The sequence below is a fragment of the Colletotrichum karsti genome (assembly GCF_011947395.1).
Source record: "Colletotrichum karsti strain CkLH20 chromosome Unknown Scaffold26, whole genome shotgun sequence".
In the NCBI taxonomy this organism is placed as follows: Eukaryota; Fungi; Ascomycota; class Sordariomycetes; order Glomerellales; family Glomerellaceae; genus Colletotrichum; species Colletotrichum karsti.
In genome coordinates, this window is record NW_024065926.1 from 596186 (window position 1) to 623545 (window position 27360).

At 55.3% G+C, this 27360-nt stretch overlaps 4 protein-coding genes across 4 annotated transcripts; 3 read left to right on the forward strand and 1 right to left on the reverse strand.

The window, feature by feature from the left end:
• Window positions 1-1961: 1961 nt before the first annotated feature.
• CkaCkLH20_08110 (uncharacterized protein) lies at window positions 1962-7625 on the reverse strand (the record flags this gene model as incomplete). Its single annotated transcript, XM_038890825.1, has 1 exon — window positions 1962-7625. One exon carries the CDS (start codon window positions 7623-7625, stop codon window positions 1962-1964), a length of 5664 nt encoding a protein of 1887 aa, XP_038744008.1.
• Window positions 7626-8544: 919 nt separating this feature from the next.
• On the forward strand, window positions 8545-11586 carry CkaCkLH20_08111 (protamine p1; the record flags this gene model as incomplete). Its single annotated transcript, XM_038890826.1, has 1 exon — window positions 8545-11586. The coding sequence occupies one exon, from the start codon at window positions 8545-8547 to the stop codon at window positions 11584-11586; it is 3042 nt and encodes a 1013-aa protein (XP_038744009.1).
• A 7526-nt stretch (window positions 11587-19112) lies between these two features.
• CkaCkLH20_08112 (inositol polyphosphate kinase) lies at window positions 19113-23492 on the forward strand (the record flags this gene model as incomplete). Its single annotated transcript, XM_038890827.1, has 2 exons — window positions 19113-21436; window positions 21491-23492. 2 exons carry the CDS (start codon window positions 19113-19115, stop codon window positions 23490-23492), a joined length of 4326 nt encoding a protein of 1441 aa, XP_038744010.1.
• Window positions 23493-24349: 857 nt separating this feature from the next.
• On the forward strand, window positions 24350-25966 carry CkaCkLH20_08113 (uncharacterized protein; the record flags this gene model as incomplete). The annotated part of the gene is made up of 1 exon (XM_038890828.1): window positions 24350-25966. One exon carries the CDS (start codon window positions 24350-24352, stop codon window positions 25964-25966), a length of 1617 nt encoding a protein of 538 aa, XP_038744011.1.
• Between the last annotated feature and the right edge of the window lie 1394 nt (window positions 25967-27360).

A 27360-nucleotide genomic window follows, 5' to 3' on the forward strand; every position in this document is an offset into this window, starting at 1 on the left:
CAGAGACGTGAGGTGGTGACGAGGGTGGTCACTCAGGACGCTACTGTGCTAGGGTGCTAGGTCGCGTTGCTGTGATGGGCGTCCAGTGCAGACAGCGTGTTGTGCTGGCCTGAAGAGGCAACATAAACACGCTAATGTACCCGACAGGCCTGGCAGCTTCCATTGAGATTCCATCGCCTCATGTAGAGGTACTTGTCGGGGTGGCTCCTCCGTGATGCTTTGGCCGCAAAACACCAAACGAACATGTATCACGACACGAAGGCCCACGATCACCTCAGCTGCAGCCCGCTAATCCACTCCACTCCAACCCGCCCCGGTCCAAAGATTCCACAAGATCAATGCCTTACGGATACAAAATACATGGAACCTACCTTACACCTGGGCCCCGGAGTCAAAGCAACATCACAATGTTGTGCATCGATATCCTTCTCCTCACGCATCTCAACTTTCGATAGGTTAGGAAACATCCCCGGATGGCTGGGCCGCGCAAAACACATGGCAACCTGACGCAAAATGAAATAGTGACTCAACACCAGCTCCATCCATCGTGGGAAAAAAGGAGGGGAACCGGGTGCCACATCAGCAGTTGGAAAAAGCTTCGACCGGGAGCAACAAGAACCACAAGGTTAGGCGGGCAGCAAGCACATCATACATTTTCCCAGACAAGGGACACGCTTCCAACGACGGGAAAACCTGGGCCAACCCGTGTCTTCCCCCTCTTTCATTCTCGTCGCCAATCTTCTGCAGCCCTGCCATGCCATGTCCACCATCTCCAAGGGCGCTCCCTGACTTTCCCAAGTCCCCGACTCCCCGTCTCGCACGCACGCAAAGGAAGCCCTAACAAATAAAAAAAAAACAGACGTGGTCGAATCCCGTCTTCCCTTCGGTCCCCTAATAATACAGCCTCAATATCATGAACCCTACCGAGATGCAAAAAAACACACACGTCTTGTGCCGCATCTTCCCTGTCTTGGCTGCCTCCAAGAGCAACGATACAAGCAATCCTCTTCCTTGGCGCGCCCGACATCAAGGAGGAACCATCCCGGAAATTCTGCTCTGTCTCCGTCTCCCTCGTCCCAACTCTGCCCGTCGCACACGAGACCACTCCAAAGGGAGGGCAGAAAATAGCAGGAAAAATGAACCGCAAATTTCCAAGGGTCCATCTCCATCGCGACCTCCACACGCCAATGTGGATTTGATGTGCGTCGGGCTTCGGCATGCACAATCACACAATCTTGGGCACCGAGAAAGAGAAAAAGGCTCGCGCGATTCCCGTCTCGGCCTCTCCCTAAATAAGATTACCACCTCATTTCAGGGGGGGCACTCTGCCTATTTTAAACCACCCCCCGCGATCCGGCTGCGAGGTGTCGTTTGGTGACATGTGTGTGTGTCGATTCGGGTGATAATCTCCCTTGAAACCGACAGAAATTTTCCAGGACATGAGCGATTCAGTACACAAACAACACCGTGTGGCGCCCGGACCAGCGACCTGGGTTTTCGTCTTCCACCAGCGCAACGAGATTCGGATAGGGAGCACAAAACCCGACTCACCAGGCCGCTGGGGCGAGAAAGAGATCGCCCCCCGGGGCCGCCGCTTCGGCAATGCACGGCAACCTCGGGGCGGTGTGGGCCCGGACACACGGAGCACTCCCGGGCATGCTGCTGGTCAAAAACAGGACTTCGACCCGGACGGCGCCCCTTTCACTGCCTCGATCGGCGATTCAACGTAGTGCAGATGCAGACGTAGCCTCTGTATTCTGTGGAACACTTCCTGAACCAATGCTTTCTACTTTCTGTACTCTTACAATGCTTCCGTGTCGTCATTAAGCCCTGCTCCTTTTGAATGATTACCCTGACGCCTTCCCCTAATTTGAAAATTATCAATATGAACAAATAATCCTGGCTGTGATAGAAAACGCCCCCGCTTTTTTGCCGTCATCATATAATACACGTCGTATGCCTCAAGCGAAGCTGTCTTCCGCGTGCCAACGGCTGCTCGCCGCGCTTTTGGCAGTTGAAGACATGGCCGGGGTCTTGTCCGGGGCTGTGATCCGAATGGTGGGTGATGATCTCGGCGCAGCCTCACTCGGAGCCTTGAACGAAGACCTGCCCGGGGGCCTGACCGAGCCCTTGGTCGGGGTCTTGGCCGGAGTCTTGGCCGGAGTCTTGGCCGGAGATTTGGGCGCGGCCGCAGCCGCATTCGGAGCGCTGCTGCCGTCACCGGGCAGGAGACCCTCATCCACCAGTGCCTGAAAGGCCGGGTCGCGAGCAAGCATGAGTTGCCGCTTGACGGACAGCCCATCAAGAAGCTTCAACTTCTTGCAGCAACCCACGAAAATAACCTGGTACAGCCGTCGCCGGAGACGAGTTGCTTCGTCCAGACGTTTGGCGAACAGCTCGTCCCTCTCCTTGTCTGCCTCCGGGAGGGTAAAAGGATCGGTAAAATTGCCCCGCTCCGCAGAAACCATGACCTGCACCGGCGGATAGAATCCCTGAGTAATTGGGTTGTCCCGCAAGTCCAATTGGGTCAGGTGCGGGAAGTCCGTCAGGAGTTCCGTGACTGTCGTAGAATCCGCCAGGCGATTGCCGGCAACAAGGAGTTTCTTGAGACGGGGAACGAATCGAATAGGTGAAAGGTCTGCAATGGCGTTGAAGTTGAGGTTCAACGATCGCAGGTTTGGCATCAACTGCCCGAGCCCTGCCGGCAGGCAGTGAAGACCACAGTTGGCCAACTCGAGCAGTTGCAAATTGAGGAAATCCATCTTGGGCTCGAAAGCGCCAATGTAGTTCCCAGAAAGAAAAAGCTTTCGAACCTCGTACGCCGAAGACAGGAAGCCGAGATCCAGCTGTCCATCGCCCCGCTGTTCTCTCAAGGATAAGCTGTCGAGATGACGGGCTTTGGCGAAGCCGGTGATGCTGGTGATGCGATTTCTGTCGGCGTGCAACAGCCGCACGGCTGGCAACCGACTGATGTCGAGTTCGATAATGTCATTATCACTCAAATCGAGATATCGCAGGCCGTCCAGACCTTGAGCATCTTCGGCGGTGAACGCGTCAAGTTTGTTTCGCGCCAGTTTGAGTACTTCCAGTGACGAGAGTTGTCCGAGATTGAACACTTCCTTGACCTTGTTGCCCGCAAGATCAAGCTCCGTAAGCCGATGCAGCTTCGTGCCATCAAAGTCGGCCACCTCGATATGGTTGTTGCGGGCACGCAGTGACAACAATCCATCGTGCATATTGAGTCCGTCGAGTGATGTCAACTTGTTGTTGTCGGCCTTTAAGCTGCGAAGGTGAACCAGGTTCTTGAGAGCCGACAGGCTGGTGAGGTCGTTGTTTGATATGTCGACGTATTGCAGGTTGGTAAGGTGGTCCCACGACGTCAACTCGTTAAGCATGTTGTTCGCCATCTTAAGCTGTCTAACTGATGCTGGCACTCCATCGAGGTGGCCGAGGGAGTTGTTTGATGCATCAAGGCTGACCAGGCGCCCACAAAATTCGTCCAACATGTGAAGGCTCGACAGGCGCCTTTCGCTGATGTCGAGTTCCGTGAAATCCTCCCAGTAGGGTTCGAAAGGCTCAATCTCGGTCAACCGGTCAACCAGATCGCGAACTGTCATGGACATGACCTTCTTGGAGCCATCACCAGTGACGAGTCGCTGATCGTCCACTAAGTAGCTGACTTCGAAGCCAAAGGACTTTTCGTGGTGGTTCAGCGTGAACTCTGACATGGGACTGAGTGACAGATTGCCGACATGGTGGCTAATGAATGCGCCTACGTCTGGGTACAGGCCGCCGTTCTTGGTCTTGCCGGGCGTCTTCACAAGGAAGCTAAGGCTCCTCTCTTGGTTGTCGTGGGAGACATGGCTAAGAGCACTATTGTCGCCGATAATGCTGACTTGTCGCTCCTCGGCATACTCATCGGCCACACTGTCTTCATCTCGTTCATCGATCCTGGAAACTGGCCGTGGAACGAAAGCCTGACCGCGAAGAGAGAACTGTCTCGAGCCGCGAGCTGGGGCTGTGCGAGGGCGTGGTTGCAGCAGATTTCGTCGAGCAGCCTTCGTGAGGCTCTGATACTTGCTGCGCTTGGACTCCTCAAGCACGAACTGGGAATCGATGACGCTGCCTTCATCATCTTCGAGGCTATCGATGTCTTCCGCCGCAACATCTTGGATGATGGAGGCAATGGGAGAGGAAAACGAGATGGTCATGCGTCGGTGAGATGGTGAAGAATCGTTGATGCGGTCCTCATCGAGTTGAATTTCATGCTCGACGTCCCCCTCGGACTTCCTGCTTCCAAGCTTCGAGAATTCGGTCTTTGCTTGCATGGCGATATCCTTGGGAAGGAACGCGTCTGGAGACAAAGTGACGAAGCCCTTGCCTGAAGTGTTTCTGGGGGTGCCCACAGAGGCCGGTGGTGACTGTGACCAATCCGCTTCGTTTTCTTCCGCCTCTTTCTGGGCCGTTGCGAGTCGCAAGTTCTGCATCTCCTTGGTCATGTCGACAGAAAGATCTGGAATGCTGGCGAAAGGATCATCCTCACTGTCTTCCGATCCAAGAACATGGGAGTGAGAGTGTGCACTTCTAGGACGAACACTTCCACCCTTCCTCTTGATCCAAATATTTTGCTGACGGTCGAGGTACATGCTGCCGACCTGGTCTGGAATCAAATGAGACACGCTTTGAGGAGCGATTGTTTTCCTCGACTCCGAGTTGTGGGAGGAACCCGTGTGGATAGTGCGATTTGTCGACGCGCCGGAAGAATGCGTAGGAAACTCGTCTGCGTCGATGGAGTCGCCGGCTTGCTTGTTCGGATTGGCGCTGATGCGGATGTTGGGAGGATCGCTGATGGTCTCGTCTCCACCAAGGTACTGGAGCTCCGCAGTATTTGCCCTCTGGCGGCTCCTCTCCTCAAGCTGGCGCTCGACCTCTTGCGCCATGCGGATTGCGTCCTGGGCCTGGTCCATAGACCTGAGAGACGAGGAGATGACATCACCCATGTCGCTCAACTCCTGGTACTTTTTCAGGTAATCAAGGATCTCCGGGTTCTCCTGTCTTTGCGGTGCCCTCTGCACGGGTTTCCCTTCCCGGCTGGGCGGCCGTGAGAGCGGTTCCCGGGTCGACTCTTCGTACGAGTCCTCGTCAAATACCGGGCTTGGCTCGCCAAACTCGGCGTCGGATTCCTCGACGCTCGTCAGCCCGCTAGGGGCCTTGGCACCGTTTCGAATCATCGCCATGATCTTACCAGCCTCGTCCAGGAAGTCTTGAGTTCTGATGGATGGTTTCCGGTCCGTGTCGAGCGCGCCGCTGCGGTCGTTGGCACTCCCCGTGAGCTGGGAAGCACGAGTGGGCGATCGGCGCTGGGGCGGCTCCTCTATCAGGAAGTCTTCCTCAAAGTACTCATCTCTCTGCAGAGACGATCTTGAGCTCGGCGTAGGTGTTCGTGGACGAAGGATGTGACGCGTTGCGAGAACGCTGGGATGCGCTCGTTGCTGCAAGCTACCGGGACGCGCATCCTTACGCTTCTTCCCCATCATACTCTGCATCAAAAAATGGGACTCCTGTACCGGTTCCAATGCGTCGTAGCGTTCCTCTCGTCCATACGCGATGTCGGACTTGTGTAATGTCCTCCTCCGCTTAGGGGTTGGGTCTTTCGACGGTGAGGTTCGTGGCCTCTTACCTTCCGAGCCGGTGTCGCGCCGATGAGGAGTTCCGAGGAGGAGAGAGTCATCCAACGGGAAGTGGACGTTCGCCCTCTGAACACTTCCTTCACTTCCTGACGAGAATGCCGGGGTGTGTTTGGATGATGAAGCTGATGTAGTTCCTGATTTCGCCCGCTTTCTGGGGATAAACATTGATTCGTCCTGTCCTGGCGAGCCTGTCACGTTGGCAAAGCGCATCACAGACTCCTCAAACCCGGAGAGGCCTTCAAAGTCGTCATCTTCGTTGAATTGGGATTCCTCGTCGTCGTGCCGAATGGAGATATCTTGGTTGAATTGGTATCCCTCAAGGTCTCCGGCGCCGAACTGACTGACAGACCGTGAACTCGCGGCTGTCTGTTGTGCTGGTACAGACAAATATCCAACAGGTGCTGTATGGGGCCTCTGCTTCTCGCTAAGGCGGGACGGATCAGCGGAGTAGGCGCCGCTTAATGACTGGCGAGAGGAGCCCGACATCTGATCTTCGAATTGGCTGATGCGGCGAAGTAAAGTTTGGTTGGTGAACGTGTCGTATGGCCCGAAAAGCTTCAACGGGCTCGTTGCGCTATTGGTAGCCCCCCGCTTTTCGGGACTGGGGAAAGGTGCGCGGGGCGGCGGAGGGCTCTGTGTGCCAAATCTCATTGATCCATGGCCTGGCGAATAGGTCCTTACGCTAGGAAACTGCTTTGGAGTGCTGGCTTGGAGAGACTCTTCGGGGAGCATCTCAGAAGTATCAACACCCATACCAGGACTCAGGCCTCGATATTTGAACGATCCATCGCCAGATCTGCCTCCGCGCTGCAAGTTCAGAAAGCCTCCACGACGAGCGTAATCCTCGGTGGTTTCTACCTGGTCGTTTTCAGGCTCCTCCAACGTGCCGTCGGCGTCGAACTGGAGTTCGCCCTGTGGGTTGAGGAGCATCTGGTCGATGCGGAGCTTCTCAAGACGATCGCGGAGCTGGTCGACGGGGAGTTCGGCAGGGGCGTGACCGTCTCCATCTTCGGTCTTCGGGCGCATTAGCGTGAGGACAATAGGGCTGAAATCTTCGTTGCGGATTACACTGTGGCCGCTTGTCTTCCGCGACGCGTCGTTGGGTGGTGCGAGACCCGATACTGATGTCGGTGCTGTGGGTATGCTTTCTTTTACGCTCGGCTCGGGATGATTACTGTCGGGCTGTGCGCTGAACTCGCTAAGCTTGCTCTGGTCGATAGAATCGTCGGTCGGTCTGTAATTGATCTGAGGCGGTCGTATCCTGGGGCTCGGGCTGGGGCTTGGATCCATCTGGCTTCTGCCATCGGACTCCTCGCCCTCGTCGGCGACAGTCTCGTCTGCCTGGCGGAAGAACGGCGGGCTCGAAGGTAACGTCGACTCGTGCCGGGGACTTTGATCAGCCAGGCTGGTGTCCTGTGGTGTTGGTGGCTTGAACATGTTCTCAAGGCCTGCTGCGGCAGAGCAAAATAGGTCCCTTTGTTCGCCGTACGCAACATCGCCGTACACCAGCCGTCGCTTCCATTCCGGAGTGCTACCGGCTTCCTTCAATGGCGATGACTTCAGCGACCTATGCTGCACCGTGTTATGAATGACAGAGCCGTTCGTTGAGGCCGAAATCGCGCGACTAGTTTGGCGCGACTCCTCGGACGGTTTGAAATCTCTGGAAAGCTTTGTTGTCGGTCTTCGTGAGGATGAAAGTGGTATGTTGACATCGTTCGTACTTCGTTCGCTCAGGATCCCGCTCTTGTCGGTTCCAGCACTCGATGGTCGTATCCTACTGACAGGGAGTGGTATGCGACTGCCGGGTCCTTTACCGTTGGGCGTCCTGTTACTCTCGCTGGGTCGTAGAGGCGGCAGGTGGGCGGACGGCGAGGTCTCAGATCCAGCCTGGGAGGGCCAATCCTCAGAGAGAGAGTCGAGCCAAGCGGGAGCCATGATCTTCTGACTTTTTCGATCGGGAAAAGGGACGTTGGTGTGTTATAATCTGTCCATCGGGGGATACAGGTTATCGTAGATGTCGTCGCGGTTTGCGGGGTGTTTTGATGCGATTGCAGTCTGTTTACGCGAGCAATTGCGATGCGGAATACGCCCGGATGGAAATGCTCGTCAAAAAAATGCAGATTGGCAAGCTGAACAAAATTCGGGAAACAGTGGTAAGAAAATGCACCGTCACTGCCTTCGCTGCGTGCGGTAAAAGTCCCGTCGTGATGGGTTGCGAAGTAAAGGTAAGACGTATTGTTCGTGGGGAACGCGGTCGAGCGATCGCGTTTCGTTTGGGGCGGCGTTATGTCAATCCCCAAGGGTCAGCTATCCCAGAATAAACAATTGAATAATAAATTAGCGTGCTTTTGTTCTAGCCCAATGTTATGCCTGTGCCTGCGTCTGTGTGGCGGGAAAAAAAGCGTTGCTGAGCCAACCACCACGACACCAAATTCCCCGATCGCTCGATGACGCTATTGTTCTATCGGGTCGTGGGGGCAGATCCTTTTACTCGCATGTATCTTATGCGATAAGCTCCTCTCACACTAACGGGGCCTTGGCTGTTCTAGCCGCACAGGCGCAAGCGGGGAAATGAAAAAACCACTTAGACGCGGACGCACGTGCAGGCGCGCTTCATCGCGTCGTCTGGTGAACGTCAAAGACCCGCTCTTCTAACCGATCCCCACTTTGTCCGCTTTTGGATGGCCTGAGATTGTTTGTAGGTGTTGGAGGCTGGAGATAGACCTCACTTTTCCAACCACAGTCCGCATTCCGGAACACCGCCCGGCGCCGATGCGACCGCGCTGCCCACCGGACCGCTCGTTTTCACCCCGATCCGCATCGAAGCCGATGAACAGCAACTGCCCATTTGACGATGTCGTTTGTCGAAGGCTGGCAGGCCGAGCACTATATGGCCGACGGCCCATTCTGCGACTCGACCCCCCATGGTGCCGAGATTCTTGAGCCTGGTTCCGACGATGAACATTACGACGACCCCGAAGAAAGACGCCGCCGAATCGATGCCGCCGCTCATAGATATCTTTCAGGCTACGCTCCAGTTCTGCTGACAGCAGTGCTCAAGGGACCTTTCGAAGGGCCAGGTGCAAACGGATGGGTCAACCCATGGTCGAAGTCGAAGAGAGGACCGGCGCCAGAAGCCACTGCTCCCGCTGCGGTGGAGGCTACCACGAAGACCACGATAAACGTCGAGCCAGCCGAAACAGATGTATCTGACGCCGAAAGCAGGACATCTTGCCCTTTACCAAGCCCACAAAGTCTGGACCAGGCCGGGGCAACTCCCAACGCGCTGCCCGTGGGAGAGCAGAACCTAGAAAGAGTACAAGCATGGAGGAATGGGGCGGGATTGGTAGCCCAAGTTGACGATGAACCCACCTGGTCTTTTGCAAGCGACATTTCACTGTCTCAATCTCAATCTCAGAGAAAACGCCGCGTGACGGGATCAGACTGGCTTATGCGAAAGGAGGTCAAGCGTCTAAAATCTGCATGGGAGGACGACATTGAGGTCTCATCAGCTGTCAACCAGTCTCACAACCAACGGCTTACTCGCGGTCAATTATCCTCGCAACGGGAGATGAAGCAGGAGAATACGATCGAGGAAAGCTTTCAAAGCACCCCAATCACTCAAAGACAAACACGCTCTTCGCAAAGAAGCTCGCAACGTATTTCCAACTCCACGCCACGAAAGAAGTCGCCAGAAACCCCTACCAAACCTGCCCAAGTGCCGGAAGAGCAAAGTTCCGCGCCTCTTAGTACGCCTGTACAAACGCCTCCATCTGCCGTCAAGACGAGGGTCACGCCGAGGACAATCGCAACAGAACAGAAGAATGACGCGAGGGCAGCTGATATCAGCACAGGCAAATCTCGCAAAAATGCAAAAGCCAGGGTCGAGTTCGAAACACAAGAAGACGAGAGTTTTCTTTTCCGCGCAAGACCCAGAAGTCGCGGCTCCAAGGCGGCTGCGGTTGATGTGACTGACAACGACCAAATGGAGACGTCTTCGTCGTCTGGTTTGGTTTCGAGTGATGAGTCGGAATCAGACCGAGATGAAGAGGCTATGGACCTTGATGGTGATACTTTTATGGCCGACGAAACAAAAGTTACCTCGCCGGAGTCGAGTGCGGAGCCCGAGAACCAGAAGGACACAGTCCAAGCCATCACCAAGCCGGAAAAGGGAATCACATTGCAAAATGCTGCGGATATGCCTGCGGTTCCCAACGGCGACTCTGAAACTCCTGGGCACGACAAGGTCCCGAACGAAGCAGATGTCGCAAGTAATCAACACCATCAGGACGAAACGACTGAGGAGGAATCGGTATCGGCTAGTCAGGAACGGACGATTGTCGTACAACCTGCGTCTCCAGAGAAGAAGTCTCAAAGGCCCTCGGAGAACCACCGGTCTTCTCCCCATGTCGAGTCTGCTCCACCTGCCAAGTCTTCTACTCCTGTTGCTCCTCATGGCAATCAATACAAAGCCAACCAGTCGAGAAAGGTGTCGATGAGCCAACAGCAACGCCTGCTTAATAGCCTCGCGCAGATAGCGTCCCCGCAGAGCCCATGGTCGAAGGATTTGCTTTTCACCAGCAACTCTTACCCTGCTAGTCAGACCTCATGGGTTAGAAACCGAGATCGGGCGCCAGAGACGCCCGTGACTCAACAGAGATACCAGTTGGAGACGCCTGACATTCCGGACTACAGCTTTCGAGCAACGCCGGTGTCTTCGCAAACGCCTGGGCCGGCGAGCCGATACACGAATGAGACGGTACAAGCATGCGGTTCAAATCATCGCGGCACGCCACTCGGGACCCAACGCGGGGAGGTCGTCAGTCAACAGGAAAGTCCGGCAGTCCCAGCCTCGCAGCAAAGTCCTTGGAAGGCTGATTTGCCATCGATACCCCCGCTACGTCCGTCAGGAGATATCCAGGAGGCTAGTCAGAACACTTTGGTAGACCCCGGTTACCAGAGCCCATGGACTGCAACCCCTGAGAATCTCCGTCTAGCTGCAAAAGCAGCGTTGGTGTCCAAACAATTCAAAGAACCCAAACCAATGTCACCAACCCCAGTTGCGTCGTCTACCGAGCCGAGCATTCCCAAGACCGATCCGCCGGCTATTAAAGAGGCGCCACCTCCCGTTGACGCAACGCCCAGGCCCTTGACCCCAGAGCCGGTTCTCGAGATCAAAAAGTTCGCAAACTTCATGTCGCCCTCCCCTGAGAGACCCAAGCGGAAGTCGGCCCATGTTCGGTTCAGCGGCGGTCACCTCCCCAGCACGCAAAATCTGCTCGCAGCCACCACTGACAACCCCTGGGACGCACCCCAGAGACCGGTCAAACGCGTAACATGGGCCCCGGAGGTCAAGGGCGGCGAGGACCTTGACGGCGACGAACCCGCGACGCCCGTGGTGACCAGGGCAGCCTCTCCGCCGCCAGACCTGGCAGTAGCCGACCTCCCGACTGATGACAAGGATAAGTTCCACGATCACTTCCAGGCCGTCTCGCGCAGGACAAAGATCACTCATAGGCTTCTCCCGTCCGCATCTCAACAATTTCTTGAGAGCCCGGAGCCGATGGCAATGGCGGAAGCCTTTGTCAACGCGGACTCCTTCGGACCGAGGACACCCAAAGCACCTGAGGCACTCATGGTCGCCAACGATACTCCCCTGTCAGCAGAGCAAGAATCGCAGCAGACGGTTGACGACGTGGACGAAGTGTTGCTCAATCTTAACGAGTTCATCAACATGGTCGACGTCGAGGCTGATCTCGCACGTGCCAAAGAAGACGAGAGGAAAGAACGAGAGGAGAAGGAGAAGCAAAAACAGCAAAAGACGAACTGGAGCAGTGGGCTGTTTGGAAGGCTGTCGTTCAGCGGTCTCATGGATGCCGGGGTGTGGGACTCATGAACCAGTCTTGAGGAACACCGCCGATGGCGGATGACGAGAAGAGCGACGGTGCTGTCATCATTTATTACCATGACTCTCTTCAGTTTCAAAGCGAGGTGTTTGGGGTCATTATGCTGCATGTCCGATGTAGTCACTTGCATAGTTAAAGCACGAATCCAGCTGCTGGCAGAATACATGCTTCGAGTATGGTTTATCCCTAGCATAGTTACGTGAATCCAAAGCTCATTCTGCAGTCGTTCGGCGTGCCGTGGTCAATATCAAGGGGAGGCGGTGATGTGGACGACGGTCCTATTTCATGTCCACCTAACAACACAGGCACATCTGCTTGCCTCGACTGACAAGTTTTGTATTCGCCTTTAATTCTTCCAGCTTCGACAACAGGGCAGACCCGTGCCTTTACTTTCTAGTACGTGTTGGCTCATGTCACCTCAGACCCGAAGGATAGGGCCGAGTTCTAGCTACCTCGGGCACCCCCTTGCCCTCTTGATACCTCGAGGGTACATCTCAAGCGAATAGGACTTTCTATCTTGAGCGAAAAGCTGGCTGTCTCCATTCTCAATCTCGCTGTGGGGCTTGCGTTGGGTATGACAGGCTCAATAAGGGGGCCATCTGAGCTATCGTACCGAGAGAAGCAAGCAATCAAAATTTGCATTAAGCTCCCTCTTTTCTCCCTAGCATTCATTTCTCCGACGTAACACATTGAAATACTTCTCTCTCTCTTTTTTTCTATCTCCCTTTTCTCAGTCGATAATTCTGCTTCATCGCAGCTGCACGATAAAAAGGGCAAAAGGGGTAAAAACAAAAATTAACAATGAGCTGCCGAGGGACTTATGTAGGATCACCCGATTGGAACCCTCGAGCTTGCCGAAACCAGGCATTCTATTCCACCCCTAGACCATCTTCACTACCGGCCGTGCTCATTGTTGAAGAGGACAGGAAGTGAAGCTCGCTATGAAGGGATGGTCTTGGTGTCTTTCTCCTGCCCGGGTGCCTACCGTTCACGCCAAGCACCTTCCCAGAGAAGAAAGCCGTATAAAGTACGTCAAATAGAAAGAGAAGAGAGGGTTTTGAAATCTCGTATTAGAACGTCTGACATACCAGTCGACAGGTCTTGCTTCTATGTAGCCTGATCTACGTCGCGTGGTCATGCCACATGTGGTGTTTTCTGGAAGAAAGGTCGAGGCAGAAGTGTGCAAACAAACCACTGGCTGAGGGAGAGCGTGAAAAGAAGACATTAGGATATTCGTGTATAGTGTATAAGCTAGCAGTGGCAATGAACAAATGATCAATCGAATCGTTCCCTCGTTTTGCAATTGTTCATTTTCTCATTTTCTAAGACCATCAGAGTATAACCCCTTTTGACGACGGAAGGCGGCCAAGCTGCAGACGACTTAGCTGTTCCTCGCATAATGACTACTATCTCATTCAACTCTACCTAGTCTGAACCTGCTCAATCTCACACATATTCAGAATACTATAGTGTCATGCCAGAAGCTCCATACGCAGACGAGGCTGGCAGGGAGAATCTCGTGATCTTGCTAAGCACACGGATTTCTCGCACATTCATATACCGGAACTTCGAGACGACACTTCAAAGATGATCAGCCGACCAGAAAGCCATCGTCGACTTCGCGACCGGACCGTCTACCTCTGTTTATACCGTTCATCTCACACAAGTTCCTACGTTAGGACAGTTATTTCGGTGTCCACGCGGATATGTCGAATATCCCAGAGACAACTGAAAGATGACGAGCAAGTTCATTATAGTTCAGAGCTTGAATCAACCACGGGGAAAGTGCTGGCATGGCCAGTACGACTCATCCCCTACAATACAAACGGAGTATGAAACGTAGTCTTTGATAACGGAGACAAGTTCATGTGCTGCGTGTCCCATCATCCCAAAGCCATCAAAGCGGTTTATCAAGGGATTTACTTGAATTAGACTGCGGCTCTAGCTCCAGTCATTGGAGCTCGCAACATACGGTCCAGGTAGCGGTTATAAAGCCTGGCTTTCCTAACTAGTCCAAGAAAAGCGAATAGCAGCAGAAGCTTGGTTTTCGTAGTTGTGAGGCGGTGGTGGTCAATCACCACCAAACACCTCAATCGAGTACACCGCAATCACACAAGAAGGAGTTCAAATCAGAATGATGGTTTATTGACGTAGTTCTACTCACTTACGGTGTCTATCTTCAAGTCTGTTGCGGAGCTTGCGGTGGGCCCAGGAGAACACCCACGACGACCCATCAACACGATCACGACGAAAACGCATAGGTGGAACATTGAAATGCGGACCAACATGTTGATCACTTCACCGGCGGCACGTACGGAACAGTTCCGTACGCCGTCTCTGATCTGCTGCGAAAGAAAGCCCACTGCTTTCACGTATCGACAACGGTAACACGCATAGCATCACCTGGAACGGTGGCTCCATATGACCTGACGCGAAGCAGTCAATCAACGGGTGAAGGCCGAAACATATCATAGAGACTATTCCTTGGCATGAGTATCAACGTGCTGAGCCGGACGAGACCCGACTGGCCTAGTTGACGTTTACACACGTGGCGCACGACGAAGAGCCCCGATGCTCGACTACGAGACCTTGAACCTTGGAAAGCATATCTGCTTTTTGTCTCGGTCACCTTTCTGAGACAAGTGTCGTTGAGGTAACTCGAGAGATCGAGGGTACGGGTCTTGCGGTGAGGATTCACGTACCTACTTGACAAGGAGTAGGGAGTAGCTCTAGAAAGCCTTGGATTCACATCAAAAAAGCAATTTCGAATAGCACGAACCTGGATCGAGTTACACAGCACATGTAGCTGAGAGCTCCCCGTCACCGACTCAGCTCACGCAACTAGGTCCAAGGATCTCCAGCCCGGAGAGCGGGTTCCTGGGACGTTGTTTTCGAGAACAGGAACGAGGCGGCGGTGTGGATTCCCAGGACGAGGCCACATGGCGGATCCCGGGCTTCTCTTTGGATAGATCCCAAAAAGGTCAATGCAGCCCTGCGCAAGCCCCCAAGTCGAGATCGTCCTGTGTGGAACGAGAGATGGCAAGTCGAGTCTTCGGTTGCCGGCACATGTGGCCGTATTATTGGGATGGAGAGTTCCACGACATGATCATCTCTTCACCGAGGGCATGGGTTCGGCAAATGCCCAATTTGACGTTTTGCGGTGAGGGCAAGGTGTGTCTCCGGGTTTCAGAGCGATCGCCAGGGGCTTGGAGTCCAGGAACGGTGGCGGCACTGAGAGGAATCCGCCAGGCCGGCAGTCCGGGGAAGATGGCATGGATTCCGGCAGAGCCTCAGGACGAGCTGTCTGGGTTGTGTCGCGCAACCTGTGATCCTGGTTCGTTGTTTGTCTTCCGCTTGCAAAATAGCATGCGGGTGACATTAGGAGGCAGCCCAGGAGTTGAGAAGATGAAGCAAGCGCCGTCTTTCCCTAGTTCAAAGCTAGACAGGCACCCCTACGCTGTCAGAAATACAAGCCTATGGCAGCGCAGAGGAAAGGTCATAACGGGAGATGAGCCGGGCCGGGGCATGCGATAACTCCTAAGGGCGGTTCCTGTATTGAACGACCGGAAGAGGACAGAAGCACACCATATTGTCGGATGACAGATCAGAATAGTTGAGCCGTCATCGCGGCTGTCCTGCAGGTAGATGCCGTGCCCAGTCCACTTGCACCCAAGACCAAGATTCGCGCGGATCACGGCGACTGAGCACACGGCATGCTGTACGGAAGCATGCAAAGCATGACCAGTGTCCTTTGGAAGCCAAGGCAGAAAAAGCAAGATCCGCGAGGGGCCGGTAGAATTGAGTAAGTTTTGCTGGTCTGCGATAGATGATAAGATCGAGTAAGACGTGACTGGGTGGGAGTTGAAGATGGACGTCGTCTGTCGGTTGGGCCGCTCGGAGGAGGGCACGTTGCTGGATGATTGGTGGCGACGGACCCCTTGCGGTTTTGACAACCGAGTTGAGCAAGGGCCTTGGCGCAAGCTTGTTGCTCCCGAGTCCCAGAGTTGGAGATACGGACAGACGGGACATGGAACCTCTCGGGCTTCTGCACAAAGATTAGCATCTAGAATAGATGATATGAGACGTGTCAGAAAAGGGAGTTGCGCCTGGCTTAGACCGTGGATAAACGCTTCGTCCCGTCTTCGACTACCTTTGGCGGGGAAACTATTCCGTTAGACCAACAAAGCAAGGAGGGAGGGTGTTGACTCGAGGCGAGCGACGGGGGGTCTGGGGGGGATGTGAACCTTGCTGATTCGATCCAGGGTTGATGAGATTAGAAGAGGAGACGAGTAGGTCCGACGGGGCCGGTTGCGGCCTCGTTCTCAGCGTTGACCGGTCTTGGTCTTGGTGACGACGAGCTTTGTGTGATTCGGTGATCTGACGCTGTGGAACAATTGCGACAGTCGTAGCGAAACCGGGTTCGACGATTATGACGAAGACACCTGGATGGCCAGCAAAGCAACGACAACGTGTTGATAAGGCGGTCATGCGAGCTTGTCAAACCGTCGTCTCTGCTGTTGTCTAATCGTGACAATTGGCATTGCATGGCTGCTTGTCAGGTCGTTTGCCTGCTTGCTTAACATGGCCCAAAGATGGTACCATCCGTCATCCAAAAAGGACGAATGAATAGACGGTCTGGAGAGAGGGTGTGTAGCACCGGCCGGCACGGTTCTCGGAGGATGTGTAGTTGGCATATTTGGGAGCTCACCGGCTAGCGACTAGTCGTAGGGTTGGCCCGCACCGACGCCGCGGCGCGTTTCTTGGAGAGACATCAGGGGGTCGGACAAGAAGGACGGTCAAGAAGATGGCGGATAGGATATGATCCCGAGCGGTCTTGTCCTGGTTGGATAGACGAATGACAAGCGGCGACCAAGAAGTCGGCATTTGTTGTGGTTGTGATCATTCGCCATCGTTTTCGTGTTTGGTAGCTGATATTTCGCCATGAACTTCTCATCTGATACATGACATTCCAGCAGACAAGACATGGGTAATGAAGGCTCTTGGGACGAGCCTGTAAAATCGATAGAACGGATAACGCGCTCCCAGAAGGGTTTCGGGATCAACGGGCGAACGCTTTGTCGCGTCGGTAAGAGACATTGCTGGAATGGAATGTTTGGTTGTGTCCGTTTGGACATTTCGGGGTCTGAGTTGCTGGTATCCGTACGGAGAGACCGTAGCTGTCTGCAGCTGGGAGACCGCGGAAGGGAAGGGCAACTCCCCGCCGCAGCGCAGTGACGATGCTTACATCATGGCGGAAAGCATGCGTAACCCAAAGTCCCGGCGAGGAGCGCACAGGAGGCCAAGGAACCGGTGCTTCGTGTACTTCGTACGGAGCCACAAGGCTTGGAGCCAAGGCCCAGGATGGTGATGATCTGGGGTTGTCCATTAGGTAATGTCGTGCCTCGTGACTGGAGATATCGCTGTGGATTGTATGTATGCGGACGGCACACAGAACTCATGACGAGCACGATGCAAGAAGGTGAAGGTCAGCCGGATGAGATTCCGATTCCCAATGGCTGAGGCTGGCGTATCCACAGACTATCGGTAGCTACTGCAGCAAGTAGAGTTTTTGGAGAGGTTCCAGGCCGGGGGTTCTCCAACGGTTTGGCCCAAAGAAAGTGAAGCAAGACGGATCTCAATTGACGACGTCCCCGTCCCCGTCCCCAACAGCCAAGGCGCTGCCGCTGCCGCTGTGTCGACCGAAAAGATTCCAGGCTAGGACGGCCCTGACATTGGCGAATGAACCGGCGTTCAGGACAACTGGACTGGGTCGATGGGGAGGCTCCGGGAGCCAAGTTGGCAGTCCCGTGGGCGGCGTGAGACGGCTCAAGCGGGGTTTGGACGAAAGGGCTGCTGGGTTGATACTGGCAGGACCGGGGTTGCGCAGGGGCGCCCGCAGCTATGGAAACGAGGGAGACGGGGGCCGTCCATGTTGGATACTGTCCATCGACTGCGTAGGCGCAGAGGATCGTGTCTTTTTTGAACGTGCGTGTGGTTATTCGTATCGGTAACCGGGCAGTGCCTGGATGGAAGGATGGAGATGACCGTGGAAACCAGTCCGCAACCTTGAACGCTGTCGCGGATTGATGTCGATGGATTGAGCGGTGGTGACGATGCTGGCTTGATGGTGATGGTGTTGATGGTGATACTTGATAATGTAGGGCCTCAAATTTGGGTTGACCTTCGCGGGCGGCGCTGGCAGACCATTTTTTTCTTTTTTTCTTCTTTTTTTCTCCCCGCTTGGTAACGGAAGGATAGCTCAGTCGACGGAAAGAAAGTACCAACTGGGCGAGAAAAACAGGAAACGTCAACTGCACAGATGGTGATGGTTGACCGGCAGACCGATGGAGCGTCGTGGTGTTCCTTCCTGAGTTCCAGCATTTGTTTTCTCCCCGCCAGATGCCACTACTTCCCACACGTGGCAGCAACTGATATGGATGTATCTACGCACCCCATAACCGAGGGAGAGTACTTCAATCTGTCGCTACTTATCCTCGGTACATGCTTCACCGGCTATCAACCCCTCACTTGGAAGTACCTCTCACTTAGCTTCTCATGTCTCCATCATCGATATGGGCGTCCATCAGGCCCATCAGTATCCCTGTCTCATTACGCTCACCCTCCACTCAAGGCGCGCCGCCTGTGGGATTTGGGATGAGAAGAAGTCTCCTTTTTCGGGCAGGAGGTAGTCTTATCTATGAATTTGGCGTATGAGCTACCTTACCTTCTCCCGATATGAGATTGAGTGAAGCAATCAACTGTAGATTTACCCCTCACTAACCCTTCTTATCTCGACATCTGTCTTTCATATGATGCCCGACAATTGGAATCACCACTATCAGCCTCGAGGATTCAGCACGTTCTATCAACTCTCATCAGCAGCTGCAATCTACGGATAGCGTCCCACAGTCACCGCCTGAACCCACCTCACCTCACCTCACCTCGCACTCACACAGGCACAGGCACAGACAGACTGGAGATTCGCATCGCAGCGCATTGCATTCTTCCATTTCCTTCCATACACGCCCTCTGCGAACGAACATTGGGGTACTTCTCACTCCCACCTCATCTTAGAGAGACACCTCCTACAGAGTACAGGCACACAAACACTGGAACCGAGCCTAACCTAAACTAAACTCAGGGCACTCAGTCGCTTGCTGCTGTCGCCGTCACACACACCTCACCACACACACACACACTCTCTCTCTCTCTCTCAATCAACTCACTCACCCACTCACTCACTCACACCTTTCACCCGCCCTAAGGCCGCCCGCCCACTTTCTCTTTCCTCCACGTCCATTTCCGCACCCCAGCGGGCCTTAACCTAAGCCTGGTGGGCATTGGCCATTTGCTACCTACCTACCGCTATTCTTCCATTGCTGTGACGTTTCTTTTCGCCATTCTCACCTCCCACACTTCATCCCCTTCCGCACCGCCGCGCCGCTCTCTATCCCTACGATTCCCCTTTTTCCGCCCCAAATCAACCGGCGACCAATCCTCCATCACGAACCGAGCACTGCCAGATGTTTTCCTCATGTCCAGCCCGCCTCGAAACTCCGAAAATGCCGCACCCGCGACCCTGGTGAGCCCCGCGCATTCGTCGTCTTCTCCAAGTTCCGCCCCCGAACACAGAGACACCATCGACACCCTCACCTCCAGCACGACTCCCAGTCCTGGTCCCGGTCAACCCAACCCTGCTCCTGCTCCTGCTCCTGCTACTCCTCCTCTCCCCGCTGCCGCCGCCGATCCTCAAGCTGGCGCTGCTGCTGCTGATGTTCCTACAGCCGCCGTCGTTGCCGCTGCCGCCCAACCTGAACAACAACATCAACATCCCTCGCCTCTAGATCCAGCTCAAGCGCCTCAATCTCAAAACACACCCCCAGCCCAACCTGCACCTGCAGCTTCGGCTCCACCCCCTGCCACGGCCGCTGTCACCCAGCCCTCGCCCTCGCAGGATGTCTCGAGCCATGTCGACCCGAATATTAAAAAGCCCCGAGCCCCTGCTGCCCTCCCGAGGCAGTCCGGTCCGTCCTTGCTAACCCAAGCCCTTGCCTCTGCCCGTGGCATTCCTTCGAGAACACACTCTCACAACGACCAACCCTCGTCTCAACTATCTACTCGCTCGCTGCCTTCGCCCACAATCGACTCCCTCCCTTCCAACTCTGCCTCCGCTGCTGGCCTGGATTCCCTCGCCCTCGACCCTCGAAATGCTCCCTCCCACCCTGGCCATGGAGCTTCAGTAGCCCCGAGAAGCGCCCCTCAACCTGGCTTCATACCCCCTGCCGCCACTGCTACCACCGCCGCCGCCACTATCAACACCTCCGACCTCGAAGAACCTACTGCCGCCGCCGATATGGAGATCATGACCTCGCCAACCTACGACATGGCCAGCTTTCAGGGTATAAGGGCAATGTTGCTGGACCATCGGGACTTTCTCAGGAGCACTCGATCACGGGGCCGCGGGACGTCTTTGGAGCGGGTAGACAGCCAGTCCAAGGTACAGGACGGTCTGCGGAAAAACCGAGCACATTCGCACTCCACCAGCCCGGAAGGCTCTCTCGCCTCTTCTGTTGCGCAGCTCGACCAACGCTTGCGTGAGAACGTCGACACCGACACCGACACCGACGTACGACCCAAGAAGCTTGAGCAGCGGTTTTCCATGGGACCCGAGAAGATATGGTCTATCGGATCGAGCGAGGCCGTCGATGGTCAGGAGGACGGTCAAGTCGAGAAGTCGGTTCACGAAGCCATGATTGGTGCCGAACCCAATGCTCGCAGTCGCAAGGCGAGCTACAGTTTACGATTCTTCAGAGAAGGCCTGCCCAAAGACGACAAGTCGCGTCGGAAGGAGTCGCGCCAGATACACCCCCGAGAAAAGATTTCGCCGGGCCAGGAGGCCCCGGCTATCCTCTCGGCCGACATTGCCATTGAAGATTTCGCTGCTAAATCGGTCAGCACGAACCCTACGCCCTCGCCTCGGATCCTCGACAAGAAGGACTGGCTGCCCAAGCAACTGGAGAGGGTCAAGACTTATCCTCTGCAGTCACCACAGGCAGGCGAGACCCCCATTCTTACCGACTCGCCCACTCAGGATTACTTTGGGCTGAGGAAGGTCAATGGCGACATCTTTCACAAGGTTGACTCCGACGGTGCCGTGCAGGCTGCCTCGAAGGACACCAAACCTGAAGATCAGGCATCTCCCACTGCCACTGATGAGTCCCGGTTGGCCGAAATCCGTCGTCCATCTGACAGCAGCGAGCACGGTGAGAGTCACGAGGAGGGAGACGAATCCAGCGAGGAGAAAATCTCCTCCGCGGTCTTTGTACCGCACCCCGGCCTGGAGGAAGCTGCCGAACGCGAACGAGACGTAATCAAGCCTAAAACACCTGGTAATCGTACTGCCTCTAGAGCTGAAGACTTTCACCCTTGGCTGGTGAAAGCCGACGAACCTGAGCCCGAAGAAGAGCCTTCCCCAGACCAACCCCCCGACACGCCATCCCACAAATCCAAGCCCAAGCGGCTGCCTGGCGCTCCAAACGTGGCACTGCGCGAGGTTCAACCTGGCAACGTGGAGGACTTTGCGGTCGACGACGAGCCCGAGCCGCCAACGCCCAAGCAATTGCCGACGTACTTCGAAGACCACGCTCATCATCACACTGCGGACGAGAAGGAGCCTCTTGAGGCCATCGAGCTGATTCCTTACAAACATCAAGTTGGCGGTCATACGACACTTTGGCGCTTTTCCAAGAGGGCCGTTTGCAAACAGCTTAATAACAGAGAGAACGAGTTCTACGAGAATGTCGAACAGCATCATCGTGACTTGCTGACCTTCTTACCTCGGTAAGACCTGCGTGCTAACTCATGTCACTTCTGGGCCGTTGCTAACAACTGCAGTTATATCGGTGTTCTGAACGTGACCTTTCACAAACAGCCTAGGCGCAAGTCCACCCACAAGAGGGAGGATGTAGGCCTGTTGGAGCGCAAGCCCACCGGAGACATTGGTGCCACAGTCGCGGCCGACCAGTCCAAGTCCAACGGCTCTAATGGCTCGGTCTCAGCCAACTCCAACAGCGCCCCTCAGAGCAACTTGGAGCATCGCAGGATTATCAGTCAGTCACTCGCCTCGACACCTGTTCCGATTCCCACAGTTACATTCGACGACAACTGGCACATCCTGCCGCGGAATCTATTCCAACCCACTCCACCCCCAACGACAATGCCTACCAGGGGCCGTAGTACATCATCGTCCGGTCTGCCTGATAACCCCGAGCAGAGCAAGATGGCATCGCCGACAAGACCAAGCTTGGACGACCGCCATGCCAACAGCTGGGGAGCCACGACGGTCAACAAGCGTCTGCGTAACGAGGTTTTCAACGACGCCTTTCTCAAGCAGCCAATTCCAATTCACAAGCACCGACGCCCGCACCAGAAGTCCATGGCCTTCCGAAAGCAGCAGACCTTGAGACCCGCCAGTTCTGTCCCGGATTTGGTTCGTAGGCAGGAGCCTGTTGCATCCGAGAGTCACGTACCCCAATACTCCAGTCCGCTGCGACCCAGTAGCTCATCACCTCCAACCACAAGCATGACTATTGAGCGTCCCGGACCGGCGGAGCCCATGGAGGCCGAAGACAGCGACGTCAAAGACGTCACGGGAACGAGTGCGCCGGAGCCAGAAACATTGGCGGACAAGGTCATTGCTCAGAAAAAGAAGCGACGTTACTCTGGAACCGGTCTTCGCCGAAAGCCACGGACTGTCACGGAGTCTAGAGGAAACCTGAAGTACTGGGAAGAGGCAGACGACGCGGGTTACAGGGGTGGAGACGAAGGACAATCAGGATCCGCCTCCCAAGTCAATTCGCCCATGATTGAGCCACCGACGCCGAACGGTGCAAATTCGAACGGACCTGCCGAAGAGTTGAACCTCCCTGCAGCTGCGGAAGCGACGCAGCCCGAGCTTGCGCGGGTGGCGGAGCACTCGACATATGCTTCGACCGCGCCGTCCGAGGTTCCCAGTCCGACCCAGGAGTTCCGCAAGATTCCGCGGCCTGTCAACCCGAAAGAAGCACAGACCCAGCGAAACTCTCGCGTGGAATATTTCCTCCTATTGGAGGACCTGACTGCGGGCATGAAACGGCCTTGCATCATGGATCTGAAGATGGGAACCAGGCAATACGGCGTTGAAGCCACGCCGAAGAAGAAGAAGTCACAGCAGGGCAAGTGTGCCAAGACGACCTCACGCGAGCTCGGCGTGCGTGTCTGCGGACTGCAGGTCTGGGACGTCAAGAGCCAGAGTTACGTGTTTAAGGACAAATACTTCGGTCGCGACCTGAAGGCTGGACAGGAGTTCCAGGATGCGCTGACGCGGTTCCTGTACGACGGTGTGGACTATTCCAGCATCCTGCGCCACATTCCCACGATCTTGCACAAGCTCGACAAGCTCGAGTCTATTGTTCGAAAGCTGGACGGTTACCGTTTTTACGCCGCCAGCCTCCTTATGTTCTACGATGGCGACACGACTGAGGGGAATGAATACGACACGGTCGTCGACGACTCGACCACTGACATTGCAACCGACACGGAGGAGACGTCGGCTTTGCGTGAGAAGCGGAAACGGAAGAACAAGCGCGAGATTGACTTCAAGATCGCCGACTTTGCCAACAGCCTCACCAAGGGCGATTTGGCAGAGGGTAAACCGTGTCCGCCTCAGCACCCCAACGAGCCGGATCGCGGTTTTCTGCGGGGTTTGCGTACGTTGAGGAAGTACTTCCTCAAAATCCAGAGAGACATCCGGGCCGACATGGGTCTGGATTCCATGGGACGAAACAGCAGAATGGACGTTGACATTGACGTCGACCTCGATCATATCTCGGACGAGGAGGGCGAAGTCAGCGAATAGGTGAACAGAGTGCGTGTCTTCTTTCATGTTGATAATTTGGGAATTTTGTCGTCTGGATTGGGGAAACTCATGGTGGGCGCGGATGAATGATTTGGCGGAGTCAGGAACGGCATTTCGACAACATACCCGGCATAGGTTTGGCGTCACATTACAGATTTTTCAAGGCAACTGATATTTCTTCTTCGCCCTCGTTGAAATGCTCCCTTTGATGCCGCTGGGACGTCGTTGAAGTTTTTGATGTCACCGAGACATTGTTGAAGTTTTTGCTGCGGCGGCCGTCATGCGCTATGCAACTCTCATTAGCACGGGTGATTAGAATGGTAGCCGCATTGGCAGAATATCTCGGAAGTGCACGGCTCGCGTTGGTTGGAATTGAGGATGTATTTTTGTAGAGGAGGTAAAGAAAAAATTGATTCTAGAATTACCACAGTCCCTAATCTCGTGCTATCTGAACCAAGTGTATCGGGCCGTCAGCCTTCAACATTCGTGACAATCGCCATCAGGAATAGCCGTTCACTAGAACCTACCTTCCGTCACACAATCACATATGAACTGCGTTGTTCCGGAGCCCCGTGCAACACGCCTATCTTCATCCTCGAGATGCATTGGTGTTTGGATCCTCTCACCGTGCCGGGACCCGAGAGATGCGTCACCGCCCATCCACCGGCTCAGTTATGTAAGCCGGGCACGACAGAACTATATGTCTGCAACACCTACCTTCCCTACCTACCTTTCTCACTCGCCTTATCTTTCATCTCATCTTTTGATGAACTGGACCAATGCGTCTGGATCCCCAATAATCACGGGAGAATAATAGCAGCAGTAATATCGACCAGCCGTGAAACGTCCCGGCCACCATGGGCTCCATCCTCTCGGCCCTCCGCTCCGCGAGCAAGGGCGTCGCCGCCGTCGCGAAGCTCCTCATGGACCTGAACAGGCAATACCAGGCCCTCCTCGTCCGCGTCAACGCCCCGCCGGGGCTGCCCTACGACAAGCCGAGCGCGCCCTACTGGCTCGACGACCCGCCGTTCCCGGAGCTCGTGGACGCCCGGTCGGACGCGCTGCCGGGCGAGGCGGACGTTGTCGTCATCGGCAGCGGCATCACCGCCGTCGCGGTCGTCAGGAGTCTGTACGCCGCTGCTTCTGCTACGGGGCCGAAGCCGAGGGTCGTGGTGCTGGAGGCGCGGCAGCTCTGCTCCGGGGCCACGGGGCGGAATGGAGGGCACGTCAAGGCTAGTCCGCACGAGCTGTTCCCGCGGCTTGCGAAGGTGTTTGGGAAGGAGAGGGGGGCGGAGCTGACGCGGTTTACGTTGAGGACCGCGGAGGCCGTTTTGGAGGTCGGGGAGGGGCGGGAGGGGGCGGAGTGTCGGAGGGTCGAGACTGTTGATTTCTTCATGGACGCGGACGGGTTCGAGGCCGCGAAGAAGGAGGTCGAGGAGCTGAAGAGATGGGTCCCCGAGGTCGAGATCCGGGTTGTCGGGAGGGAGGACGCGAGGGAGGAGTTCGAGGTCGAGGGGGACCACTGCTTCGGGGCGCTCGCGTACGCGGCGGGCGCGCTGTGGCCGTACCGGCTGGTCGCGAGTTGCTGGCGGGAGGTCCTGGACCAGGTCGGGGAGAAGAGGCTGAGCATCGAGACCTCGACGGCCGTGGAGGAGGTTCTGCTGGAGGGCGGCAGGGAGGAGAGGAGGCCGTACGTGGTGCGGACGCGGAGGGGGGACGTCAGGGCGCGGCACGTCGTGCACGCGACCAACGCGCACGCGTCGCAGTTTCTGCCGGGGCTTAGGAGCAAGATGACGGGGGCCAAGGCGCACATGACGGCGCAGCGGCCCGGGGAGGGGTTCGCCGCGGGGCGGGGGGACGGGGCGCGGTCGTGGAGCTTCCTGTACGGGGGCGGGATGTTCGACTACGTGACGCAGAGGCCGAACGGGGACGTGATGCTGGGAGGAGGCTTCGCGAGGAGTCCCGGGCAGGGGGCCGACATGGTCGGGGTGTATGAGGACGGGAGCACCGAGGGGATGACGATTGCGCACGTGGCCGGGGTGATGGGGAGTGTGTTTGGTGCGAGGTGGGGTGGGAGTTTGATGAGGGCATGGAGCGGTGTGATCGCCTTCACGGGAGATATGGCGCCGTTTGTGGGTAGGGTTCCGGAGGGGATTTCTAGGAGGAAGAGGGCGGCTGCGGGAGGGAAGATGAAGACGAAGGAGAAGGCGAAGGAGGTTGATGATGAAGGGTGGATGGGAGCTGAGGCTGGCGAGTGGGTTAGTGCCGGGTATTGTGGTGATGGTATGGTTTGGGCTTGGGGTTGCGGGACGGCGGTTGGGGTCATGATATCTGGGAAGGAAGGGGATGTTCTTGAGAAAAGTGTCGGGTTTCCTGGGGGCCGGTTGCAGGAGTGGTTTCCGCAGGACCTGGTCATCACGGAGGCCAGAGTCAAGAAGGCTGATTTGAGTAACTTGCTGGATGAGTTGATGTAGAAGATGGATCATGAGCGTTGTCTCTAGAGTTTACAGGAGCGATTGGAATACGCCATTCGATGGAGATTATTCAAGTGCTTGATGGCTATGAGGTTGAAATGTGGAAAGACGACGTTGCCTAGAACTCACAAGAGATTACGAGAAGTTATCACCATGAGAAGCGTGGGCAGTTGTGGTGGCGGGGTTGCCATGGTGGAAAATGCTATGAATATCGACTTCGTTTCTGTTTATGAGTTTTCACCAGGGGCCCTTCGTCTTCACAATGGTCGTTTTTCACGAGGTCACACAGTAAAACCGGGATATTGGCATCAGCATGACCAGATCTGAACATAATGATTCAATTCAAAAACATCCATGCCTAGGTAGGGTCTCATCTTCTCACCGCTAAATCACAAACTCAGCTCAATTCAATGGAAACCGGGATATAGGCCGTAGAGACTCAAATGCAAGAATTGAATCTGTGAATTTCAGCTGCAGTAACATAGCCTGGTTCAACTAACAGCCTACGCCAGCCCTGTGCTTGTATTGTCTTGGTCATGGATAGAATCTCTGACCAATTGAGTTGCTAAACATGTTCAAAACCAGACAGAAGGAGTTGACGGATACCTACGTGCTATTCGTATCCAGATGAAGACTCCAGTTAAAAAGGGAAAAAAGCCTATCATCTAGATACAGAATGTAAACATACATGGAAGTTCTGCTGCTATGAAGTCAATAAAACCTTTCTTTAGCTGGGTATGTGAGAAGTGTATGGAGGCATGAGACACTTTGATGAAAGTGAGAAAGTACGCGGCATTCCTCCCGTCTCACTCATTATTTGGGATGGTATCATGCAATGTTAAATCTCCAGGCATTTCATGAGAAATTCAACAAAAAGACTGTTTTTCTCTCACTTATCCAGTGTTGTCCAGTCAATCCGCATGCCTCTTCCTCGAATTCCCCTAACCCACGCAATGAAAATAAGGTGAGGATGAAGAAGATCGACGATACCCGCTGCAAGCATCCCTTACAAGGGCACCTAAGCGGCCCTCAGCGGGCGGCCCCCTCACGCGCAAGGGTCCAGTGTCTGCACGGGGCGACCGCGTATCTCCCTGCCCTTCCCGTCGGTTTAGTCAACTTTCCAGCGCAGCGCAGCGCAGCGCAACAACCATCGTGGAGCTCCTCCTCCTCGTTGCTGCTGCTGCTGCTGCGGGGTAGCTGCGATGACGTCCCAGTAAGCTCTCGCCAATGGCGACCTCGTCCACCTCCCCCCAAAGCGCAGGTCACCCGATTGTGGTCCCGGCCTTTGAATCACCTCACTCCGGCGGGTCCAACAAGTTATTCCTCGACGCTTTTCAAATCCCTAGTGCCCGCGGGGAAAATAACACCTCGTCCCCTCTGATCCGTGTCTATCG